Source organism: Delphinus delphis, chromosome 19 (assembly GCF_949987515.2).
Source record: "Delphinus delphis chromosome 19, mDelDel1.2, whole genome shotgun sequence".
Taxonomy (NCBI): domain Eukaryota; kingdom Metazoa; phylum Chordata; class Mammalia; order Artiodactyla; family Delphinidae; genus Delphinus; species Delphinus delphis.
The window spans coordinates 11641088-11663844 of record NC_082701.1 but is presented as its reverse complement, the minus strand read 5'-3'; the positions used below and the strand labels follow the sequence as shown (position 1 = coordinate 11663844).

The window sequence follows — 22757 nt, the reverse complement described above, 5'->3', positions numbered from 1 at the left end:
GCAGCAGCCTCTTTGAGGGTCTCTGTCCCGCTCCCAGTGCTCTCCCTTGTTCCGGAGCCTCCTTCTTCATGTTCTGTTATCAGACTTCCCACCCTTCCCCTCTCTGACAACCTCCTTCTACCCTCCCTTCTCTGTCCCCCGAAGAGCAGACCCCGAAGCTCAGCCCTCAGCGCGCTGGGCCTTCGTGTCACATTTCCCCTCGAGGACTTGCCTGCCATCGTCATCGGGTAGACGAGGGCCCTAGTCTCCACCTCCCAGGCCACGAGGCCCCATCACCAGTGGTCCCCTGAGCACTCCCCTCACCACGCCCCCCCGCTCGGCGCCCCTTTGTCACTGACACAGCCGGCCCACTCCCCACACAGGTTCAAACTCGAGAACCATTTGTTCTCCACACCTGCCTGGCCCTCCTGTTAGCTGTGCGTCCCCTACCCTGGCCCTTCCTATCCAGCAGCCCCCACCTTCTGGCCACCCTCACCCCTCCGTCTGGGCATGAATTCCTGCAGCAGAGGCCTCGGTGGCCCCCTGCCACCTGGGTTAACATTATAATCTCCTTTACACTGAGGCACACAAATGCAGCCCTGCCCACAAGATTTCTCGACTTTTTGAAGAGTCACCCTCATGCCAGGCATGTGTGCGATTCGGCCTCATAGCAGAGGGTTTTGTCCCCAGTAGATAGTGTCGTGGGCAGGGACGGCTGAGCTCTGCGACACCTATGGCCTTCAGCACAGTTCTGAGTACAGGGCCTTGCCTAGGACTTCGAGCAGTGGCCATGTGACTGCAGACCCACAGGCACGAGGACAGGGGTGGGGAGGTGCCTACTGGGAGCAGAGCTGGAGACGTGGTATGGGCTGGGCTGTCATGGCTGAGAAGTGACCGCTAGTGCCGCGGCCTGAGCCTTACAGGTGACAGCCTGGGCCTCCACGGGACTGTTCCCAGGGTCAGGGTTGGGGAGGGAAAACACTGGCTGGAGACAGGAGACTGATGGGGTGAGGTAGGGCTGAGCGTCAAGAAGGAAGCGGGCAGGGTCATTCGCCGGCTGGAGGGGTGGTTGTGGGTGAGGAGGGGGCAGAGCACAAGAGACAACAGGTGAGCCGAGGGCCAGTGTGACAGACCAGGACTGGGCCCAGGGGAAGCACAGCCTTTCCTGGGAGGGAGGGAGGCCATGGAGGGCGTGAGGCCAGGAGGAGGGAGAATGGACGGTGGGGCCGGGCCCCCCGCCCTACTCTCAGCAGCTCTCCTGTGGTGGGAGGGGACAGACATTACTCACACTGTCCACGGCGAGGATCTTGGCCCAGATGAAGACAAGGAGAGGCCGCAGCTCCCTGGCTGAGCTCTGGAGCAGCTTCAGCACGTAGGGGAAAATACCCACAGACAAGGCCTGCGAGAGAGAGCACGTCAGCCCCGCGCCGGAGGGAGCAGAGCGCATGGCGTCCTCAGCACTAACGGAGCTGCATGGGGAAGGGTCGTGCCTCCCTCACCTCCAGTCCTTCTCCTGGAAGCGACCCAGGCCTGCCTGCTTGGGCTGCATGAGCTCACGCAGCTAAGAGACATGCCAGGCCTCCACCTGAGTCTACCTGTGGTGAGCTACATACGGCCTCCCTGCTGGCACCTGGGAGTATAAGAGGGCTAGCAAGGACTGCTCGTGCATTCTTCCTAATTTTTAGGTTTTCCCTCTTCTCTTTCATGTTGAACTATCAATTATGACTCTTGGTTGACAATATACAATTAAAAAATCTTAAATATACATCAATGGAGATAAAATAATATGCTGAACTCCCATGTGCCCATCACTTGGCTTCAACGCCATCAACTGAAAGGGCGCGGCATCCTGGCTGGCCCTACCCACCGTCCTTTCCTGAATGTTCTGAAGCACGTCTTAGGTATCACATTGTGTCATCTGTAAACACTTAAGTGTTTATCTCTAAAAAATAAGGTCTCTTTTATGAAAACATGACCACATACCACTACCACACCTAAAAAAATGAACAATTACAATTATTGTTTTTTTTTTTGGCTGCGCTGCACTGCATGTGGGATCTTAGTCCCCTAACCAGGGATCGAACCTGCGCCCCCTGCATTGGAAGCAAAGAGTCTTAACCACTGGACTGCCAGGGAAGTCTCAACAATTATTCTTTAATAACATAAAATATTCAGTTCATGTAAAATTTCTAATTGTTTCATGATTATTAATTTTTCAAATTTTAACTTTCAAACTTTCATTTGCAAATAGAGCCCTATAAGGTCCAGACCCTGCACCTGGTGGTGGATCTCCTGAATCCCCTTTTATCTCTAGGTCCCTCCTGATCTCTTTCCCTGGTGATTTATGTGTTGAAAAAATGGATCACTTTTGACTCTATTTTTGTCAGTGTTTTGAATGGCTGTTTCCATTCTCCTGTGAACAGAATGATAGAAAAGCGTTTCAGAGTTGTGCCTAAAACCACAGTGAAAGGACGGCGAGTGAGGCTTCGCAGGCTTCTCCTAGGAGAACACACGCCGCGTGTGGCCGGGGACTCAGCCCAGAGGCTGCCAGCTTCCTGGCCTGGCAGGGGTGAGCCCCTCCTTAGAGTGTCCCTAAAGGACGCTTTCTGTCCTGCAAAGGTGAAGCCTAACAGCGGATGGGAAAGGGCCGCCCAACAATGTGACAATGAAGGTGCAAAAAGCGAGGTCCACGGGAGCTTGCAGGCTTAACGGCCATCCCCACAGTCATCCTTGGCCGCATGGCCAAGGTCCCTTGATTTGTCAGACGGTGACGTGGAGTCTCGTGCCCCCCACTGCGGACACAGGAAGCACGCACCAGGCTCACCGCCCAGGGACCCAGGTCCAGAAATCTTCCCAGCAGGTCCAGGGCTCTCAGCCGGTGCACTTGGCTCAGCAGCACCTGGAAGGGAGAAGAGGCGGTGTCACCGCAACACCCCTTGCCCCGCAACACGGAGCCAGGATGAGCATCCCCAGGGGCTGTTCTCCCAGGTCAGCAGGTGCCCCTTTCTCTATGGCTCATGCTTTACACAGGCTGGGAATGCTCCATTTCTTCATGAACAGGTAAACTATGTGTACGCTGTAGGAACTAATAGAACAGACACTTTATAACCTCATTTAAGAAAATATCCACTGATGACACTGGTCTATCCACTTCCAGACACTGTTCTCTATGTACAACGTCCCGTTTGTTCTAAATTCGATAAGATACTATTGTGTTTCTCATCTCCTTTCTGACTAAATGATACACCCTCACTCTCACTCCACATAGCTAGATACGTCTGACCATTATGGCTGCCAACGACAGCACTGAACTTTTCTGTAAATGTGCATAATTCATTTAAACAATCTCCCCATTGCTAGATACTTAAATTATTATCAAATTTTTGCTATTGTAAACAATGCTGTGATAAAAATTCTACCAGGTACATCTCTGCACATTTACGTTTTTTTCCCCTTCCCCTAGGATAAACTTGAGAAGTAAAATTACAGGGTCAGAGCATACACACTTATATCACCAGATTGCCCTCCAGCTGAACCAACTTGCCCACCAAGCCTTGGCTGAATACCGGGCACCAGGACATGTTTGCTCTGGTGCTCACGGGCTACTTGGCCTTGGGAAAATAACTTCTCTGAACCTTAATTTCCTAATTCATAACACAAGACCCACCCACAAGAGTTCTATTAAATATCAAATTAAAAGCTACCAGCAAAATATTAGCCCACGTTACACTATTATTTCCCAACATGATAGGTAATAATAAAATGCTCTTTTAATCTGAATTTCTTTGATTACAAGTGAGGTTAAATATTTTTTCATAGGTTAATAGGCTATTTCTCTAGTAAACTGGCCATGCATGTCCTTATTTTCCTACTTAAATGTCTGGCTTTTTCTTTTTGATATGAAAGGATTCTTTGTAAATTAAAAACAGCGACCTCTGCCACGTATTTTTTTCTTTCTTCCTGTGTTATATCAAAGCTTTAAACTTTAATGGAGTCATTTATATTGAGTTTTCCCTCACGATGTTTACCCAGAGGTCACATGAACAGAGCACTTACTGTGTGCGGGTGCGGTGCTGGGTGCAACTGGGAACAGCAGGGCCCCTCCCATCACCACCTGGCCCAGACACAGACATTCCGCAGCCACACTGCAATAACCATCGAACAGACAACTGGGGGCCACTCCCTACTCTGGGGGTCTGAAAGCTCTCCCTCCCAGTGGGTGACATGTGGGGTTCCTAGGTTCCAGGCAGAGGGGCTGGGAAAGTGTGGGCCTTCCCCAAGGAAGGGCAGGTGGCCAGTCTAATGGGGGAGGCTCCAGAACCAGCCAGACCTGCAGACCAAGCTAAGGGCTTCAGCTTTTCCTAAGAAGAGCAGCAGAGGGACCCATCCAATGTGCTTGCTGAGGGCAATAGGCTGGCAGGAAGATGGATGGAGGGGTGGGATGTGTGGACTTGACCGTGGCCATGACCGATGGGGAGAAACAGACTCCAAGACAGCTGGCGGGCATGACCGACAAAGCCTGCTGGAGGAGGGGGAATAGGGGTCAGGGAAAGGAGCCACTGAAAGAGAAGATTTGGAATGAGGCAAGAGGAAAGAACAGATGGACGGACCAGCCAGCCTGGGGTGGTCTGCAAGGGAGAAGCTGGGTAGAGAGACCAGCGAGGGAGGTGGGAGAGAAGGCGGGGAGGTTTTAACTGTGTACCTGCTCCCGGGAGGTGAGGATCAGTAGTGGGACTCGTGAAGAGGACCCTCTGGCTGCAGGGATGTGGACCGTGGTGTCGGGACTGAACAGGGGTGAGGAAATGGCGCAGCCAGAGCAGTGGTTCAAGGGGCTACCCTCTGAGGGGTGAATACGGGTTGGCGGGAGGAGGGTGGGAAGCAGGGAGGGTCAGCAGGTGGGGGACAGAGGAGGTGGCAGGAGATGCTGGAGGGAGTGGAAAGTGGGGAGGGTCCCGGCAGCACGAGGCTCCTGAGGAGGGGTTCCCGGGTGGAGGGGGGAGGCTGGGGAGCTTCCCCAGGTGGACGCGCGGCCCATGGCTGCAGAGGAGGCGAGAGCGTGTGTTCCCAGCCTGCGGACAGCCCAGGGGTCAGGGAAGCGGAGGTGGCTGGGTTCAGCTGCTGGAATGTCATTTCCCACTGGTTTGGAGCCTGTTTCCACATCGCTATTTCGAGACGGATGATCGAGTGGTTCATTTTATGTTTGGAGAAGTTGAGGTTCTCCAAACAAGAAGCTGGGAGAGGTTATGTGGGGTTGCTCACAGGGGCCTATCTGAACGGGCCCTGATCCCTTTCCCATGTTTAACTCATGGGTTATCTCATGCCACTGCAGTGGAAAGACAGATCTGGAGGGCAAGGTTAGATGGCTGAAAGGCATGGGCTTTGGAGTCAAGCTGATGTGACTATCTCACTTCCTCACAGTGTGGCTTAAATCACAACCTCTGGACACTTCAGTTTCCTCATCAAGAAGAGGAGAGATAACATGTGACTTGGGCTTATTTTCAGAATCAAATGAGATGCAGCCTGTCTGGTACAACGCGGTCTGGTATGAGGGGTGTGATGAATGTTAGTCTCGGTGTCAGCATCCAGCTACAGGATGTCTCCATCTCTCAGAAGCGATTTGATTGACTATTTATTTATTTATTGCCGTGCTGTGTGGCTTGTGAGATCTTAGTTCCACCACCAGGGATTGAACCTGGGCCCTGGCAGTGAAAGCGCCAAGTCCTAACCACTGGACCACCAAGGAATTCCCTATTTTTTAAACATCTTTATTGGGGTATAATTGCTTTACAATGGTGTGTTAGTTTCTGCTTTATAACAAAGTGAATCAGTTATACAGATACATAGGTTCCCATATCTCTTCCCTCTTGCGTCTCCCTCCCTCCCACCCTCCCTATCCCACCCCTCTAGGTGGTCACAAGCCACCAAGCTGATCTCCCTGTGCTATGCGGCTGCTTCCCACTAGCTATCGATTTTACGTTTGGTAGTGTATATATGTCCATGCCACTGTCTCACTTTGTCACAGCTTCCCTTTCCCCCTCCCCATATCCTCAAGTCCATTCTCTAGTAGGTCTGTGTCTTTATTCCCATCTTACCCCTAGGTTCTTCTTGACCTTTTTTTTTTTTTCCCTTAGATTCCATATATATGTGTTAGCATACGGTATTTGTTTTTCCCTATTTGTTTTTAAAGAAAACGGAACTGCCGGAGGTTCAAGTCTCTAGAGATCCAGGGCGAGCAGAACCTTCCATTTACTAGGTTTGTGAAAGCAGGTGTAATTCCTCAAAAATCAAAGACATCAAACACATCTAACACTTGTAAAGATTCTATTTACTGATTCCCTTTGTTATTTAAAACACTGTCAACGTGAATAAAGCTCTGTGTTTTCAAGTAAATAGCAGAGCACTTTGCAGTGGAAGAAATGGCAACTTGGGCCAAGAAACCTAACCACGCGTAGTTCGCATTGTTTGTTTCTCATGTGCACTGACCAGCAGTAAGAGGTCTCCATTACAACGTTATTTACAGATGGCAAAAGTAAAAGGGAAACCATCACCATCACTACTGCAATGCGATCTTTCCTGACTCTGTTGTCCGTGTTGACGAAACACACATTAAAGCATCAACAGACAGCCCACTTGTCTCAGAGACTCAAGACCCTCAGCAATGCAGGGTTTTGTGCTGTGGGTATTGATGTTTCACTGGAAAATAAACAGCATCAATAACAAGTCCTAGGGAAAATGTCAAGTACTGGTTTTTCTAAACGTTACTGCTTCCTGTGATTCCTTCTGTTGATTTACATTTTAAAAATACTGAGGCCCAACATAAATTAAAATTACTTTTTTAAAAAAGGACTGGCTTTTGTTTGTTTGTATTTGTACTTAAAAAAAAAAAAATTCCTGTTTCAGTGTGCCTCAGGCCCCGGGGAAATTACAGAGATAAACGTTGGTGAACTAAATGAGTTACTGGGATTTCTTTCTGTCTGTGGCAACCCAAACTGAAGATTAATAATGGAGATACAAATACCCAAACTAAAACAGAGCTGCTAGGGCAACAACCTTTCATTTGCTTTGTGCACAAAAACGCACTCAGGCTTCTGCGTTGAGACTGCTGGATAGAGCCGCTTCTTAAAAAACAGATTCTCAAGCTCCAGTCCTGGCCTGGTGGACCCAGGAATCTGATGATCAGAGATTCTGGAGCCACCGATGAATATAATATGTGTAATAATAACATCCCAGTTATTATCCTGATGCCATCTAATAATAATCCTGTACTTTCAGACCAAAAATTCTATTTGTAAATAAAATGATGGCATGAAAGCAAACAGGGTTTCCTAATGAAATGCCCACACTGACTTGTAGTATCTGTATAAAGGTACTAACATGGAATCCTGTAAAATTTCTCTCTTCCCTCTCTTTTTCCACAACATTGATTCCTCCTTCTCTGCCTGGGGCTTCTTTGCACATGGGCCACTGAGGGAGTGCAGACAGTAATGCTGAGTCCAGGCAGGGCCACCAGACCGGGAGACCACGGGGCCAGGCCTTGCAGTGTGGCAGGGCTCAAGAATCTTCCTTCCCGTCCTTTCTGTTGATTTGTATTTTTAAAAGGTGAAAAAGGACATCAGGACTGGTCAGGAAAAGCGTACGTTCACGCTTACATCTACACGAGAGGCTGCAGATCAGCCCGAGGAGACAGTTCATTTTACTCCAATGATCCTCAGTTAATGCCTCTGAGTTTTCGGAGGGAGAAAACGCTCTCTGGCAGTGGAAAAAGTAGCAGGGATTAGAAAAGCTGTGACGTCTCTGTATTAAAATTCTTTTTCCCTTCAGCAACACTTCCTGACTCGCCAAGGCACTGGGGATAATTTATGGATAATGGGGCCCAGGTTCTGGTAAAATAACTGAATTAATGAGAAAGAAGCCAACACCGCAGGCTACCCCAAATGAAGCAAGCTCTCCTTTGCATTGTGTTGGGTTTTCTTGTTAAGTACAGGTTCCTGCACTGATCCAGGTGGGACACAGCCCAGACAGATCCCCCATCAGAATGATGAGGAACCTATGGTTTTGTTCGTCTGAAAGATCGCACAGAAGATGCCCCTTTCTTTTCTTTCAGAGTCATTCCCTCATTTTGGCATCAGGAAGTTGGGTCTTCTCTTTCCCTGAGGGCGTGTGGGTTGTAAATGGGACATTAAAGAAAAAGTCAATAGGAGGCCATTTACAACAGGATTGTTTGCCAGGCAGGATTCAGTGCTGGGCATTGTGCCCCTGCTTGGAAAGGACCAATTTTATCTATCACATTATTGAAATAATAGGAAGGTCAGTGGAGGCTGGTCACAGTCTCCTCTCATGAAAATTCGGATGACCCTAGGAGCTGGGGAGCACAGCAACCAACCGGTTACTGCTGTCCCATAGCCCTGTCAGCCTTCCACTCGCTGCATGAGAACTCGTGGGCTCCTGCCAAATGGCGAGTTTTCTTTGTTGTGTTGTTATCGTTCCTTTTCATTTTGTTTTGTTTTGAAAATTTGTTTATTGCTCACCTTGCAAACTCAAGATAGTCAAACTAATCTAGAAACACACATGAGGAATACTAATAATTTCTGCATTCTTTTCACAATGTCAGAAAATAAGCAGTCATAAGACAGAAAAAGCACCAAAATATCTCCAGGGAAGGATCCTGACCAACACCCTGTGCCCACGTAATTATCAAGCCACGAGGACCAGGCTGTGTGGTGGCATTTCCACAACTGCACAAACTGCTCTCACTGCTCTGCTGCCTGGGTCCCGGCACACAGTCCTGAGCCAGATGAGACCGCAGTTCTGTCGTAGGCACCTTCCCAGCCCACCATGCGGTCAGCACAGAGCAGGAGAGCAGACCATGCAGGGAGGGGGCCCGCCACGCTCCAGGTGGGACAGGGATCAGCCATTCACCTATTTTTCAAACTGTCCTTGGCGGCGGGAGCCGCTCAGAGAGCGCGTTGGGCCCAGTGAAGATGAATGGTACTTCTGCGAGACGTGGTCAGCAGCATGGTGAGAAAGTGGGGCCCTCCTGGGGGGAGGCAAGGCCTCGTCCTCAGGCAGGTGAGGCAAAGCAACCTAATCAGCTTTCTGAGGGGAAGGTGATGGTCTTCCCAGCCAGCTCTCAGAATTTAAGACCCCACTTCCTAACTGGACATGCAGCCCCTCCTGCTGCGGGCACGGCCCTTCCCACAACCGTCCACAGTTCTCACCCAAGTCCAACTGCCTCATCCCCACTGCACACAATCTCTTCCAGGGCCTAAAGTGAATTATTAGGCCTTGGTGTCTACACTGACAGTGGTTCTACATCTCAATTGACACTGTCTCAGAGCAAAACAGCTTTGCTTATGTCATGACCTGGTCCCTACACCTGCCCCATAAATATACATTAACTGAAACAAAAGTTCTGTGAAAACTTCCTAAACTTCCTGCCTGTGACGAAGTTTGGTATTTTGCCATCTCATTACTCAAAACTTAGCTGGGTGAGACCCACAGAACTGATCTCCCAAACCACTCGTGGGGCACCAGGTGCCGCGTGAACACTGACACAGGCCACATGGGTGACTGCGCTTGACGGCACAGCCAGAGAGTGCAACAGCCCACAGCTACCGCGGGGCACAGCCCCCTGGAAGTGAGCAACCCACAGGTGGCGGGAGCGGTGCCACGACCTACGTGTGTAATTTGCTCAGGCTCTCCCATTTTCTCTGCAGTTGATTTGCATCTCATGTCCTTCCAAAGAGAAGGGGCACTGATGCCAGAGCCGTGCTGGAACGGAGCTTGCTGGCAGCAGCAATGGGGGGAGAGGGGAGGGCAGCTGACGACAGCCCAGATCAGTGTTTAATTGGGGGGGGGAGAGGCTTCAGTGACTTCACCAGGCGAGCCCAGGAGACAAGGAGGCATTAACTCCAAAGCAGGAGGGCTGTCACACACCAGCACACTCAGCCCCAATAAACTAGTTCCCTCCTGGGCGGCTGCGGGGTTTTCTAGCTCCTTCATCAATCTGGCTCACCTGGAGACACTCACCTGTAAGACAATGGGAAGCTGCTCAGGTGGGTTCCTGTTCTCCACGCCCATCGTGAGCCACACCTGGAAGGCGGTCAGCTGCTCAGCAAAGAAGGGGCTGTGCTGTGGGACGAGCAGAGGGTTAGTCAGGGGCTCTCCTTCTTCACCCGGCTCTGCCTTTATACGCCACCCCCACCATCGATTCAGCCGTGTGTCTTTGTGAGGCCCTGACTCCACTCGGCCACCACCATCCAGGCGAGGGGACACAGGGCTGGGCCATACCAGAGGAGGTGGTGAGACATGGTCAGACCAGGACGTTTCATACGGCAGAGCCAGAGGCTGCAAGGACAGACTGGGTGTGGGTAAGAGAGGGTTGCAGTAAGGTTAATGCCGGGGCTTGGGCCTAAACACCCGGAAGCGGGGTCCCAAGACCTGAGGCAGGAAGACTGAAAGAGGAGCACGTTTGGGAGGAGCACGTGGGGAACTCAGCTTGGACACACTGAGTTTAAGGTGCCTACTGGACACCCGACCGAGACATCTGGGGGATGATGGCCCACGTGAGCCCGCAGTCCAGGAGATGGGTCTGGGCTGGAGAGACAGATCTAGTTTAAAGTTAAGTGAGAAACAGAGGGGACCCTGGGCTGAGCCCTGGAGCCCCCCAAGAGCGAGAGGCCAAGGAGGTGGAGACACAAGGGTAAGGCCAGCAGAGGGGGATCAGGAGTGGGTGGTGGCCAGGTTGCCAGGGAGGAGTGTTTTAGGGGGAGGACATGGTCGGCACCTTCCATACCTGTACAGGGTCAGGCAGGACCAAGGTCCAGAGCAGATGGTGACAAGGAGGGCCCTGGAGACCATTAAGGATGTAACAGGAGGGCCCTGGTAGTGGGCAGAAGCACAACCGGACTGGGTTCAAACAGAAGAAAAGATGATTCAGAGGCTCAAGAATAGACAGTTCTTTGCAGGAACCTGGCTGCAAAGGGGAAGGAGAGACATGGGGAGGTGGGGGCGGGAAAGCGGATGGGGTCACGTGACTAGGAATTTCTTTTTAAAGGTGGGAGAATAAGGGCGTATTTGTAAGAGGGGGAAACTGCTGATGAAGGAGGGAGGTGCTGGGCTAGGGCCTTGGCGAGTGGACGCCTGGCGCACAGGTTGGGGGTAGCACTGCTGGGAGCAGGAGATGCAACACAGCTGGGCCAGGATGCAGGACAAAGGCCAATGTGGCAGGACTTACAGAGGATCCCTCTATCGCTCCTGTCTCTCAGCGAGGTGGGAAAAGGAGGTGCTGTGGATGGAGGGAAGAGCGAGCGGAGAGGCGACGGGAAGGAAGGAGATGCGTCCGGGCAGCCTGCCAGGCAGCGTTTAAGGCGCCTGGAGGGTCGTGACCGCAGCAGGTCACAGTGGGCTTCCCCAGCTTGGCAGTGGGGGTGCGGAGGGTGGCTTGTCCTTGCGCAGGCACTGCGGAGGGGATGCCTTTAGTGGAGATGATGAGGACGAGGGAAACTGCAGAAGTAGCGGCTCAGGTAGGAGGGGGCCCAGGCTTTCAGAAGGAGGTCCGGGAACTGAGAGACCAAGCAGTAGGACTGCTGGGTTTCCTGTCTTACATAGGCATTTCCACTTAATACCCAGCTCTGCTGTCCCTGAGCTCCAGACAGAAAGAATTCCAAATCTCTGCCTCCAGCCCACTCCTCTCTGTCCCACTCTGTCTCCCCAGGGGGAAAGCGGGTGTTTGTGTAAGGAAGGGTGGGTGGGAAGGCAGGGATGCGGGCTGCAACCCCAGGTTCCTGCACGTGTGGAAGTGTGCGCATAGAGGACTTCAAACCGTGGGCACGGCTCCAGCAGAGCTGTGAGCCAGACCAGGTGTGTTCCCACCGCACCCTCCACAGAGGGGCCTGGTGGTCAGAGCCATGGTGCGTGCCTTTGTAAAGAAGTCAGTGTTGCATGAGAATTCGGCAGAGGACTTTCACACTTAGGAATGCGTGTTCTTGCAAAGTCAGTGTACGTGAAGTTAATCAAATTTGGAGGGCAACTTGGGGACTGGGATGGAGCCCCCAAAGTGATTTTCCTGTTTTTAAGTGTGAGTTATTCACAAATTGGTTTAAAAACAATAATCTTGTTAAATGCTCCCTCCCCAGCTGTACTGAGTGAGGGGGACCTTCAGTCTGGGAGGGGAAGTCGGGAAACTCAGATAATTCCACCTCCCCCCATTTCCTTCACTTAGTTTTGCCTTATGGATGCAAACATGCTGCTCATTGCTGAAGAAGCCACTCAGTCCCGAATGACAAACATTCCTGATCTTTTCACCTAAAGCTGACAAAGAGGGAAAAGCCTTTGGCCATCGAAGTATGCTGTGAGGTTTGTCATGCTTCTTAAAGCCACGGGGAAGATGACAGATCAGATCAGCACCCCACCATAAGTGTGGTTCAGCATTTTAAGTAACACTTCACAGAACAGCTCAAGAGTTGCCCCATGAGTGCCTGAGATTATTCACAGAGTTGATGTTTTGGGCCAAATCTTCATGATTACCTCCCGGAAATACCGTGTAGATTCTTGGGGGGGAAGAAGCAGAACCCAGGATGAGTGTTCTGGAGGAGAGCTCACAGATCGTGGGCAGAGGCTCTGAGTCATGTGGCCATGTGGCCTGGGCCTCCTGGGACGATTCTGATGCCAGGTGGTCAACCCTGTGGTTAGCCCATGTGTCAGACGGGCTGGGGGGTCTGAAAACAGGCGCCAAGCGTGAAGGACTAAGAGCAGAAAGGCCAGCTCTGAGCACAAAGAGCCACGCCTGACCCTGGGGCCAATCCACCGTGACTTGTGAGGTCACTGTGGGGAGGGAGGAGAGCTAGTTCATCTCAACACACTCCTACTCTTCTCACCTGCCATCCCCAGTCCAAACACACTTATGTTGGCTCTTTCACAGTAAGTGAAGATTTCTTAAACGGATACCAAAAGCCCTAACCATAAAAGAAAAAACATTGGTAAACTGGATATGGTAAAACAAGAAACTTTTGTTCATCAAGTAAAAACATTAAAAAAGTGAAAATCAAGTCTGCAGAATGAAGATATTCACAATGTGTGACAAAGGATTTGTATTCAGAATATAAATAGAACCACTACAAATCGATAAGAAACATAACGCAAAAGAAGAAGGATCACATGGCTTGAACAGGCAATTTATAAAAGAGGATATTCAAAAAGCCAATAAAAACACGAAACAGGGCTCAACTCTATTAACCATTGGGGAAATACAAGATAAATCTCAATGAATACCTTTACATAATGAACCAGAATAGCCAAAATGAAAAAACAAAAGGTGGAAAACATCCAGTATTGATGAGGACATGGGACAACTAAAACTCTCATACATCGTGGGAAGGACTGGAAATTGACTCACAGCCACTTTGGAAAACTGTCCAGCAGTTTGTACTGAAACTGAAAATATGCACACCTGGTGACCAGAAATCCCACTCCTCGTGTGCACACCTGACATTAACACACCAGAGCACGAGGAATTCGCGGTACCTGGCCACACCCACCCACTCGCCTCAAGCACAAAATTTAAGGGGGCACCAAAAAACATAGTAATTCAGATAAAAAAAACCTTAATGCAATATTTAAGAAAATAAAAATTAATATAAAAATCTATAATGAACAAAATATCAAAATTTCATAGAAAGACAGGTCCAGCATGACTGATTTCTCCTTCTGTCTCAGGCTCCAGCGTCTCGGCTGGGCAGTGGCCAGCACAGTTCGTGAGGTCCATGGGATAGACCATGACCTTTGGGGTTTCCACACTGTGATAGGAGTGAGCTGCAAGTGAATGGAGCAAACTTGGCATTGAGTGGAGGCAGCCAGACACAAGGATTCTATTTACCCAAGTACCAACCCCTCAGGGCAGCACACACCCTGGCGGAGGTGGTGGCCAGAGCAGGAGGGGCATCGGGGGACCGCTGATGTTCTAAGTGGGTGCTGGTTACGCGAGTGCGCTCAACTTGTAAATTCACCAAGCTGCACGTTACGATGCCTGCAATCTTCTATGTGTATGTTATGCTTCCAAAAGAATGAAAACTAAATAAAACAGCTAGCGTGTGGCCTCCACCAGGTATCCCTCCCAGTGACAATTTGGTGAGATTATTCCCAGAGGCAGAATCCTGAATCTAGTAGATGAGAAATGAAGCTGAAGACACTTGAAAGGAGGCCTGGCACTGGAGGGAGGGGTGAGGACAGAACCGTGGGGCTTTATCTGAGAGGTGTGCAGCTCTGACCCCTTGACGGTACAAAGGAAAACCAGGCACACAGCACAAAAAAGCATGAGTTGAACGAGGTTCCCGAACACATGTTTGTGGTGACAGGCCGTGTCCCTGTGGAGGTGGAGCGTGTGAGGAGCTGGAGGCCAGGACTGTTCCCCACGGAGACTTGTCCCTGCCTCAGGGTTTAGGGTCTCCCAGGCAATGCCAAACATATAGGCGAGAGCCAAGTGAAGGCCCTGCCGGCACCCACTTCAGGGTTCAAGACGCAAGACTGGCTTCGACTCCCTTGTAAGTGCGTTAAAGGAAAGGTGGGTGGAGAGCGGCGAGCTGCTGGAGCAGGCACCGCAAGTGCTGGTGGAGAACCCAGCAGTGGGCACACGGGTGCTCGATGCAGAGTTCTTCCAACTTTGCTGTAGGTTTGAAAATGTTCATAATAAAATGGGAAAAAAATTCAAGCAATGAAGGAGGAAAGATAAGATAGAGAGGGAGGGCCTCATAGCCCAGTTACCCCAGTCTCGGGGGGAATCGAAATCACCTGAGTTAACACACATGCATACAACCCTCCCCCTCCGTCACAGACATACACGCACGTATACACATGTACACGGACACACACCCCACAGAGAACACACACACTCATACCCCATAGATATACGCAGGCACACAAATATATATGCACATACACCCCCCACAGAAATACATACGTGTACACACACACACACACACACACACACACGCACCCAGGCCCCTGACTCAGTAAGGTTGAAAGCTTCCCTTTCAATCTTACTGATGTGATGTGCACTGAAAGTTAAAAACCTCTGCAGTGAGACGTGGGTGCCTCTGGCTACAGTCAGGGCTTTGTGAGTACACCAAGGGCCAGGAACCCTTGTGTCCAGCATGTACCACGTACCAGGCTCTGTCCTCCAGTCCTCACGTGCTGCTTGAATTGGATACAACTATAGTTCCCGTTTTAAAACAAGGAAACTGAGGCACCGGGGGGCTAAGCTGCCCACTGTGGTCTCTCCAATGGCGCCCAGAGACGACGGTGTGGGGAGAAAAGGCCAGTGACTCCGATCTCCAAGCCCCACCCTCCAACCCGTCCCCTCAGTGGACAGCTTGGAGCCACCTGCTTCCTCCCGGCTCCCCCCACCACTCCCCCAGTCCTGAACACCTGCCCGGTCCCTTGGAGGGTCAGATGGGGGATCTAATTGTGCTCTAACTTGATGGGTGGCTTTTCTCTTTTCTCAATGGTTACTTGAGGGAAGGGACTGGGTCTCACCCACGTGCACCCAGACATGGTGTCTGACGCACAGCAAACGCTCATCAAATGAACAAATCTTGAATGAAAACAGGAGGGGCTGTATGTGCAGGGGATGCAACAGGGGGTTCTTGGTGAGCTGATGTAACGACCCCCGGCGGGGTGGGGGGAGAGTCGATTTGCCTGCCTCAGGAGCCACAAGTGAAACGACATTAACTCGAGGATGACCAGACCACCACCTAGGAAAGTACATGGGGACCAGACATCCCCTCAGGGCCAAGCCTCAGCCTTAGAGGCTTCACCTGGCCACTGGGCAGCAGGGCTGCAAGTTGAGAGCATCCGTTCGTGGTAAAAAGGCTGAGAACCTGGGATCAGGGAGTGCACGTCAAGAAAAGCAGACCTATGACAGCAACACTGCAGAGATGACGTTTTTAAGAGCTGACCATTTCATAAGCTAACTTTAACCCCTGGTTGGTGCAATCTTTTAAGCTTCTGGATAATGCATCTTCTCCCAGGTGGGTGAGGGCTGTCTCTGACACCCGACCAGGGGCTCTGCAGACCAGGTGGCCAGAGAAGCAGCTGCCGCAGTGGACCACGCAGGATGCCCTGGGAGGACTCACCCGAAATGCCGTGCCTTCTTCGATGATGGTCGGCAGCTGGGAGAGACAAATGTCGACAGCCAGGTCCCAGGCCTGCCTGGGGAGAGCAGAGAGGAACCCAAAAAGCATTACTGACGGGCTCACCCAGAGGGACCCAACAGCAGAGCAGCCTGTGGGTGGCTGAGTCGGGGCAGAGCCGCTGGTGAAGGGCACAGGAGGTGAGGAACTCTCAGCTAGCTAAAGCCATTTTGTTTATGACAGTTTTTCTCTTCAAATTGAAAGGAGAAAAAGCTCAGGAAAAATAAAGAGACTTGTCCACTTTCTAATGCAGTTTCTTCCCCCAACTTGAGCCCACCTAGCGCGGCAGCCTGCCCATGCTGATGGCAGCTGGGGTACTGGGTGACCGGACCATGGCAGCATCACACACAAACCTGCCATGAAAAGCCATGGTCAGGCCAAGGCGCTTCACCAGAGACGGGCCAGGTGGGGCTGGGAGAAAGGGTCCGCCTCGGCCCACCCACTGCCAGGCCCCTGCACCCCTCTGTGGGTGGTCGGCACCTGTGCCCAACACAAACCACTTGGGACAAGACAGGTGGTGCTCTGTATGCTGGGGATGCAGCAGCCTCTTTGATGAGTAGTCCTGGCCACCTTCTCCAACTTCTTGTGGCGCCGGACCCAGCTCCGCACGCTTACAAGATGTGCAAGACAAGGTGGTGCCGACTGGGTCATGGTGTCACCTTCCCAGGGTCAGTTTCACCACCTGTGAGGCAGGCTAAAGATAGCGTCTCCCACACAGGGTCCCATGAAGGCCTCGGAGGGTGGCTGACACGGAGGGACACACACAGAGGCCTACTATTTCCTGGCAACGTTTAACACCGATTCTAAACTGGACACAAACGATCCTCTTACTTTCTCTGTGGTCCCAGATTCAAGTGCGGATTCCCAAGGATATAACGATTTTCTAACTCTGACCCCCCTTTCTTTTAGAAACGTGCTCCTCGTGGAAAGAAAGTGATGGTCAGAACAAGGGGTTTAGTTTCTGGTATTGCAATCTCTTCCCAGCGCAATTTCCTGACACACTCAAGGATTCCATGTTAGGTTTATTTAGACTAATAACTGCCTGTTTGTGTGCAAGAGGCACCTATTCATGGGTCTTAATAAAGGATCAAAACAAGAATGAAAAATGAAAACATGCAGAAAAACAGTAAAAATGTAAGATGAACAAAAGAGTAGAGAACTCGTTTTCATTTTTCAAATATGTGGAATATATTTCTTTTTTCCCAGACTGGCCCCTTGGGCACAAGCACGCCCTTCCCCCACCAATCTAATTAAGAGGCAATCAGGAGATAATCAAAAGTTCCTCAAAGTGCGGGCAATAAATAGCTCCCATATGCTCAGTAAGTGCCCAGACTGCAGGCAAAATGGTTATTCTGCAGCATTGAGGGAGACACTTACTCTCTGTTAAGGCAGAAGTCAAGTCAGTTATTGCAATTAAGCTCTATAAAGATTCCTTGAACTTAATCAAATAAAAAGTTTTAACTTTAAGAGTTAGAAGAAAGTGTGTACCAGTTGGGGGGAGGTGATGTGGGCAGAGGGGGTCCAGGGCAGCTGATGGTCTTGCTACAGCTGCTACACAGTGGGCACCCCGAAACTGCACCTTCTGTAAAGCTGGCTTCTGTGCCCTCTTTCAGAACCATCTCCTCAAAATCACGAGGCAAGAAGAATTCTAACCCATTAAAGACGTCCCTACTGGGGTGTCCTAGACAGAGTATCAGAGGAACTAGGCTGCCCTAGTGAGACCTACTGGGGCGGCCTCAGTCCTTTCCAAGGAGTGAAACAAAACCTGACGCAGCTGCAGCGGGGCCTGGGCGCAAATCTTCTGAGTGTGGCCCGTTGGGCCTGCCGGCTCCCCAGGGCTGGCCCCCCACCTGGGTCCAATCACTCAGTGGGGTTGAGTCCCCACCAGCCGCACTCTTCTGTGCCAGAAAAGCAGCTCAGAGGAGACTGCTGGCTTGAAAGGAAGCCCCGGAGGAGGGATCCGTCTGTTGTCACTGGGACCAAGGCAGGGCCATGACTGGAGGGGCACGGCTGTCTAATTGAGAGGGGACAAGGGACTCCGTTCAAGGCACCGAGGAGGACAGGAGGAAAGCAGAGGACGTGGGAGAACACCTAAGATCTACTGGACACCGAGTGGCCAAACAGACTGCCAGCCAGCAGGGAGGCTGCGGCAAGCCCCAGGCTGAGGCCGGCAGAGAGCAGCAGGCTGGCACCGGGCTAGCCGGCCTCCCTCTGGGGCCTGTGGTCATTGATTCTCTACAAAAGGAAAGGGTCAGGTTGGGGACCTCAGAGTTCCCATCAAGCCCTAGATCACATGGCAGCCTTTTCAGCAGCACAACGGTACCCTCTGCTGAGCATTTACTCAAGTTGGTTAAAAGTGGCTACATTTTCTAGGGTAAAATCAAAACAAACTTGGAGTCTTAATTTGGGATTCTCACTAAGGGAAAGTGGGAAAGCAAGTCCTGTAAAACCTTGAGCCATGGCACCCAGGCGAGCATGGAACTTGGGAGGTGTCCGCGTTCACACTTCCCACAGCCCCTGTGACCAGCCGCACAGGCTGCGCCCCCAGGGAGGGAGGATCCCGGGCCTCCCCACCCCGAGGCGCAGACCAGCCGGGCTCTGAGCCGTGGGCTGCCGATGAATCACGGCCTGGAGAACGTGCCATCCAGGCAAGAGCTCGGGTTTTCAGGAAACGGGCCTAAGATGGCAGGCACCCAAGGAGTGGGCTGGGAGGACAGCCTTCCAAGAGTGCCCGGCTCCATCTGCACCGATCAGTCAGCCAGCCAGGCTCGCTCGATGGGAAGGAACGCACAGGTTATTACCATGGAGAAATGCAAGGTTTCAGGACCTGCTGAAATTGAAAGTGAAGGCAAACGGCTCCCTGGTGGCTTTGCATCAAAAATTAAACAGAAGCCGGGTGCTGAGCATTTCATCATTGGCACCCCTGCCTGAAGCAAAGTGTGAATGTGTATGACTTTGTGTTTTAACCTCAGTTTTTGTTAGGCTTTGTTCCCTTCCTCCCCCTGCTGAAAATTCAACCTCTCCATCACCACCCAAGGAATATAGTAACTAGATGGCAAATTATTTACTCCAAATGCTCTTTCCGACTACCTTGGCTGTGCACTCCCTGGGGACGTACAAACTTTCGTCTATTTACGAGGAGGGAGAAAGAGCTATGGGCATTGTTGTTGAGTGTTTCAGCACCCGAAGGAGCTCTGCTGAAAGCCCACGGCAACGCTTCACTGGCAAGGAGCCCATGCGGCGCCTCAGACCTCAGGGGCAGCTGGCAAACCTGAGTGCAGGCGAGCATGACCTTCCAGGTTTCCGGGCCTCACATTCTCCTGCCTTTGCATCTGAGCCCACTGCCTGTTCCCTCCGCTCTCCCACCTCCCCTAAGGCCAGGACTTTGAGCAGGACACCTGCCACCCAGGACAGAGACCACATCCCCAGCCTCCCTAGACCAGGCACCACACACGGCTGCGGGGAAGAGCAGAGATCCGTGTCCCTCCTGTGAGCCACTCAGCCACACAGGAAAGAGGAACAAATCCCCATTTGTAAAGCCATTGGATCTGGTGTTACCAACTGATATTCCAACCACTACCTCTAACTATCCCCAGAGGAGGAGGGAAAACATGTGGCAGTCTTTCCATCTTAACCAAGTCAGTGGCCCTCAACGTGGCTGCATGCCCTATACAGCTGCCTGACCCAGTGTTTACACCAAGTATTTCCGGTCTCTGACTTGGCATGAGACAATTCTGCATGATGTCATAAAGAAATAAACGTTGTCACTCACCCTGAGTGGTTTTCTCCTCCCTAGATCTACAACACGGTAGCACGGTCCAATCAGAGGGCCATGTTAAATGTGGCAGCTGGACACAATACCAGGATCCCACATGGTCCGACCCTGAGTCTGTGTCTGCAGTGACACGAGGAGGATTGGGTGTGCAAGGGCGTGACGCCCACCTGGCAACGCACAATGTGCCCAGGCTGGGTTGCCAGTGCTTGATACTCAATAAATACTCAGGCATGATTTCATGCCTTTTAGAACGGCTTTTTATGTTCTTTACAAGGCCTCCCAATGCCCTGTGCATAGTGAGTATGCAACTACTTGTTAAATTAAATTATCCCTGCAACTGTTGTTTCAGTAACAATCCCATTTGGTTTGCTGTACGTTTGCTGTACAGTAACAAATATGGGACGAGTCTAATGCATGTGAATGATTTCCAACTCAGGATTTTAATGAGCTCTTTCTACAACATTTAAAAAATACCAAATGAGATCAAGTGCAGGTACTAAACCTCAGGGAATTCTACTAGTTACATTTTTTTTCATGCAAAGAAGCACACAATGATTCTTCTGTCTCCAGCATTGCATTTTTGACAAGGGAGACTTCAACCTGAATAACTTAATTTTAAAAAATAGCTTTTAGTGTTTCAAAGGCTTAAAACATCTACACGTAGATTTTTAATTACAAAAGTAATATCTACCAACTTTTTTTATTTATTTATTTTTTTGCGGTACGCGGGCCTCTCACTGCTGTGGCCTCTCCCGTTGCAGAGCACAGGCTCCGGACGCGCAGGCTCAGCGGCTACGGCTCACGGGCCCAGCCACTCCGCGGCATGTGGGATCTTCCTGGACCAGGGTGCGAACCCGTGTCCCCTGCATCGGCAGGCGGACTCTCAACCACTGCGCCACCAGGGAAGCCCTCTACCAACTTTTAAAAGGGAGCATTCTCATTCCAATCCTCCTGTCCTGGTATTAGCACCATTAGCATCTTGTTATAATTTTATCCAGCCCTTTTCCCATGCATAATATAGAGGTAATTATACTGCTGATACAGTCTGGTGTTCTGTTTTTGTCATTTAACATATATTTTGTATAATAATAAATAATCTTCACAAAGTTTTAAGATGGCTTACATTTTTTCAAATATATGTATCTCAATTACATCCCCATTCTGTTAAGTACTGGGATTCTCCCCGGTTTCCCCTTTTATAGCTAATATTCTGACAAACGGCATTCTTTTTCAAAGCCTCTCTGACTGTCTCACCAGTCCCGTTCCTTGGTTCTTCCTCAGCAACCTGCTTAGTCCCTCTCCTGAGCTGGAATGGGTGGATGCAAAGTGGACAGGGCAGCAGGGGCTGGAGTGACGCGGGAGATGTCAGGGTCCAACAATGCCGGCTGGGAATGTGCTGGTCCAGGCTGGGTCAGGGGTCAGGCCGCCTCCCTGTCCAGGGTTGTGATCCCCAGAGCCCTCCCTCACAGCATCCTAATGCTGACCCCCACCTCTGAGTCCGCTTCCCACAGAACCCAACGTGCAACAACCAGGATTCGCCTAAAAGGGAGCGGAGAGGGTATCAGGCCACAGACAGTGAGCTTTGCAGGATGGAGGACCATGCAGGCTGAGGGACTAGATTGTACTCAAGTCTTCAGGGTGCATATCAGCTGCAGAGGGGCCCTGGAATGCGCAGGGAGGTTGGAACCAGGGAAGTAGAAAGACCCCAAGGGTGCATGTATGACTGCTAGCAATTCCATGTGCCCCGGCATACCCGGGAGGCTTTCCACATGTTCATCTGGGCCTCTGTGGGTTGCTGTGTTAGCTCACGTTTCTCTGTACAACAAATAAATACAAATGAGGATTTGTTTTATGAGATTCATGGAGAGCTAAACTTGCAGGCAAGAGGGCCATATTCCTAGTTTTAGAGTAGGGCATGGAAAGGTATCAGTAACAGAGACGGGAGGGATTATGAGACACTGCTGTTAGACTTTGGACCTTATATTAAACAGCACTTATACAAATCCCAGAATTCGGAAATGTTCTAAGAGGCCAATACTAGAGAAGGATCTATGGCATGATGAAGAGAGACAGGTGTGACTGTTCCACACCAGCCATCTCTGCGTGCTTCCTCCCTGGGTCCCCTTCTCCTGCTGTCATCTTCCCTGTCTGTTCTGTCTGCTCTCTGCTCAGGCTGTGCTCCTTACTCTCTTCTCCGGGACAACACGTTGTTTTTTACTCTTTGCAGCTGAGCACATCTTAGAGGAGGCAGTTTTATATCCAGAGAAACATGCACAAGAAGGAAGACTGTCCCACGGACTTGTTGGTGGGGTGGGCAGATGGAGGGAAGGACTAAAAGCTCGCTAAAAGCTGGCGCCTCGCGTCCACCCTGTATTTCTTCCTCCTGGGGGGAACTGCTTGGCCAGTGGCCCCAGTCACCCAGGAGGCCATTCACACTGGGCAGCTGGTGTGATGCCCATTTCCTGTGGCTTAACTAGTTTTCCATCCATGACTAGTCGCAGCACTGACCCTGTTCAGTTCTTTTTTCTTTCCTTTTTAATAATAAATGTTTTATAAAAACCTGGTTCAGAAAAAATAGAATTTAAGGCATCACTTTACTTAAAGGATAAGGCTGTTTTAGGATCTCCTTCTTCAGAAATGTGGGTTTTCTTTCTAATTATTTATCCTAAGCATTAGAGAGGCTTTTCAACCCCACCTCCCCAGTTCTAATCTTCATGGAGTGAAGGAAACTGCGTCTGCTGTCCTGCCAGTCTGTTCACACAGGATCTAAACTGCTGCACAGAGACTCTTCGTGCGGTCTACTCCTATCTCTCTGT

General features: G+C 50.8%; 1 protein-coding gene across 6 annotated transcripts in view; it reads right to left on the bottom strand.

Annotated features, from left to right (window-relative positions):
* Positions 1 to 22757, bottom strand: part of RPTOR (regulatory associated protein of MTOR complex 1) — a 344118-nt gene that overhangs the window by 73680 nt on the left and 247681 nt on the right. For all 6 annotated transcript variants that reach the window (XM_059998020.1, XM_059998021.1, XM_059998025.1 and 3 more), the window contains 4 exons: positions 16110 to 16185; positions 10009 to 10110; positions 2795 to 2878; positions 1268 to 1378 (listed from right to left, as the gene is read on the bottom strand). In XM_059998020.1, the coding sequence (XP_059854003.1) occupies positions 1268 to 1378; positions 2795 to 2878; positions 10009 to 10110; positions 16110 to 16185 (373 nt within the window). The remainder of the gene's footprint in view (positions 1 to 1267; positions 1379 to 2794; positions 2879 to 10008; positions 10111 to 16109; positions 16186 to 22757) is intronic.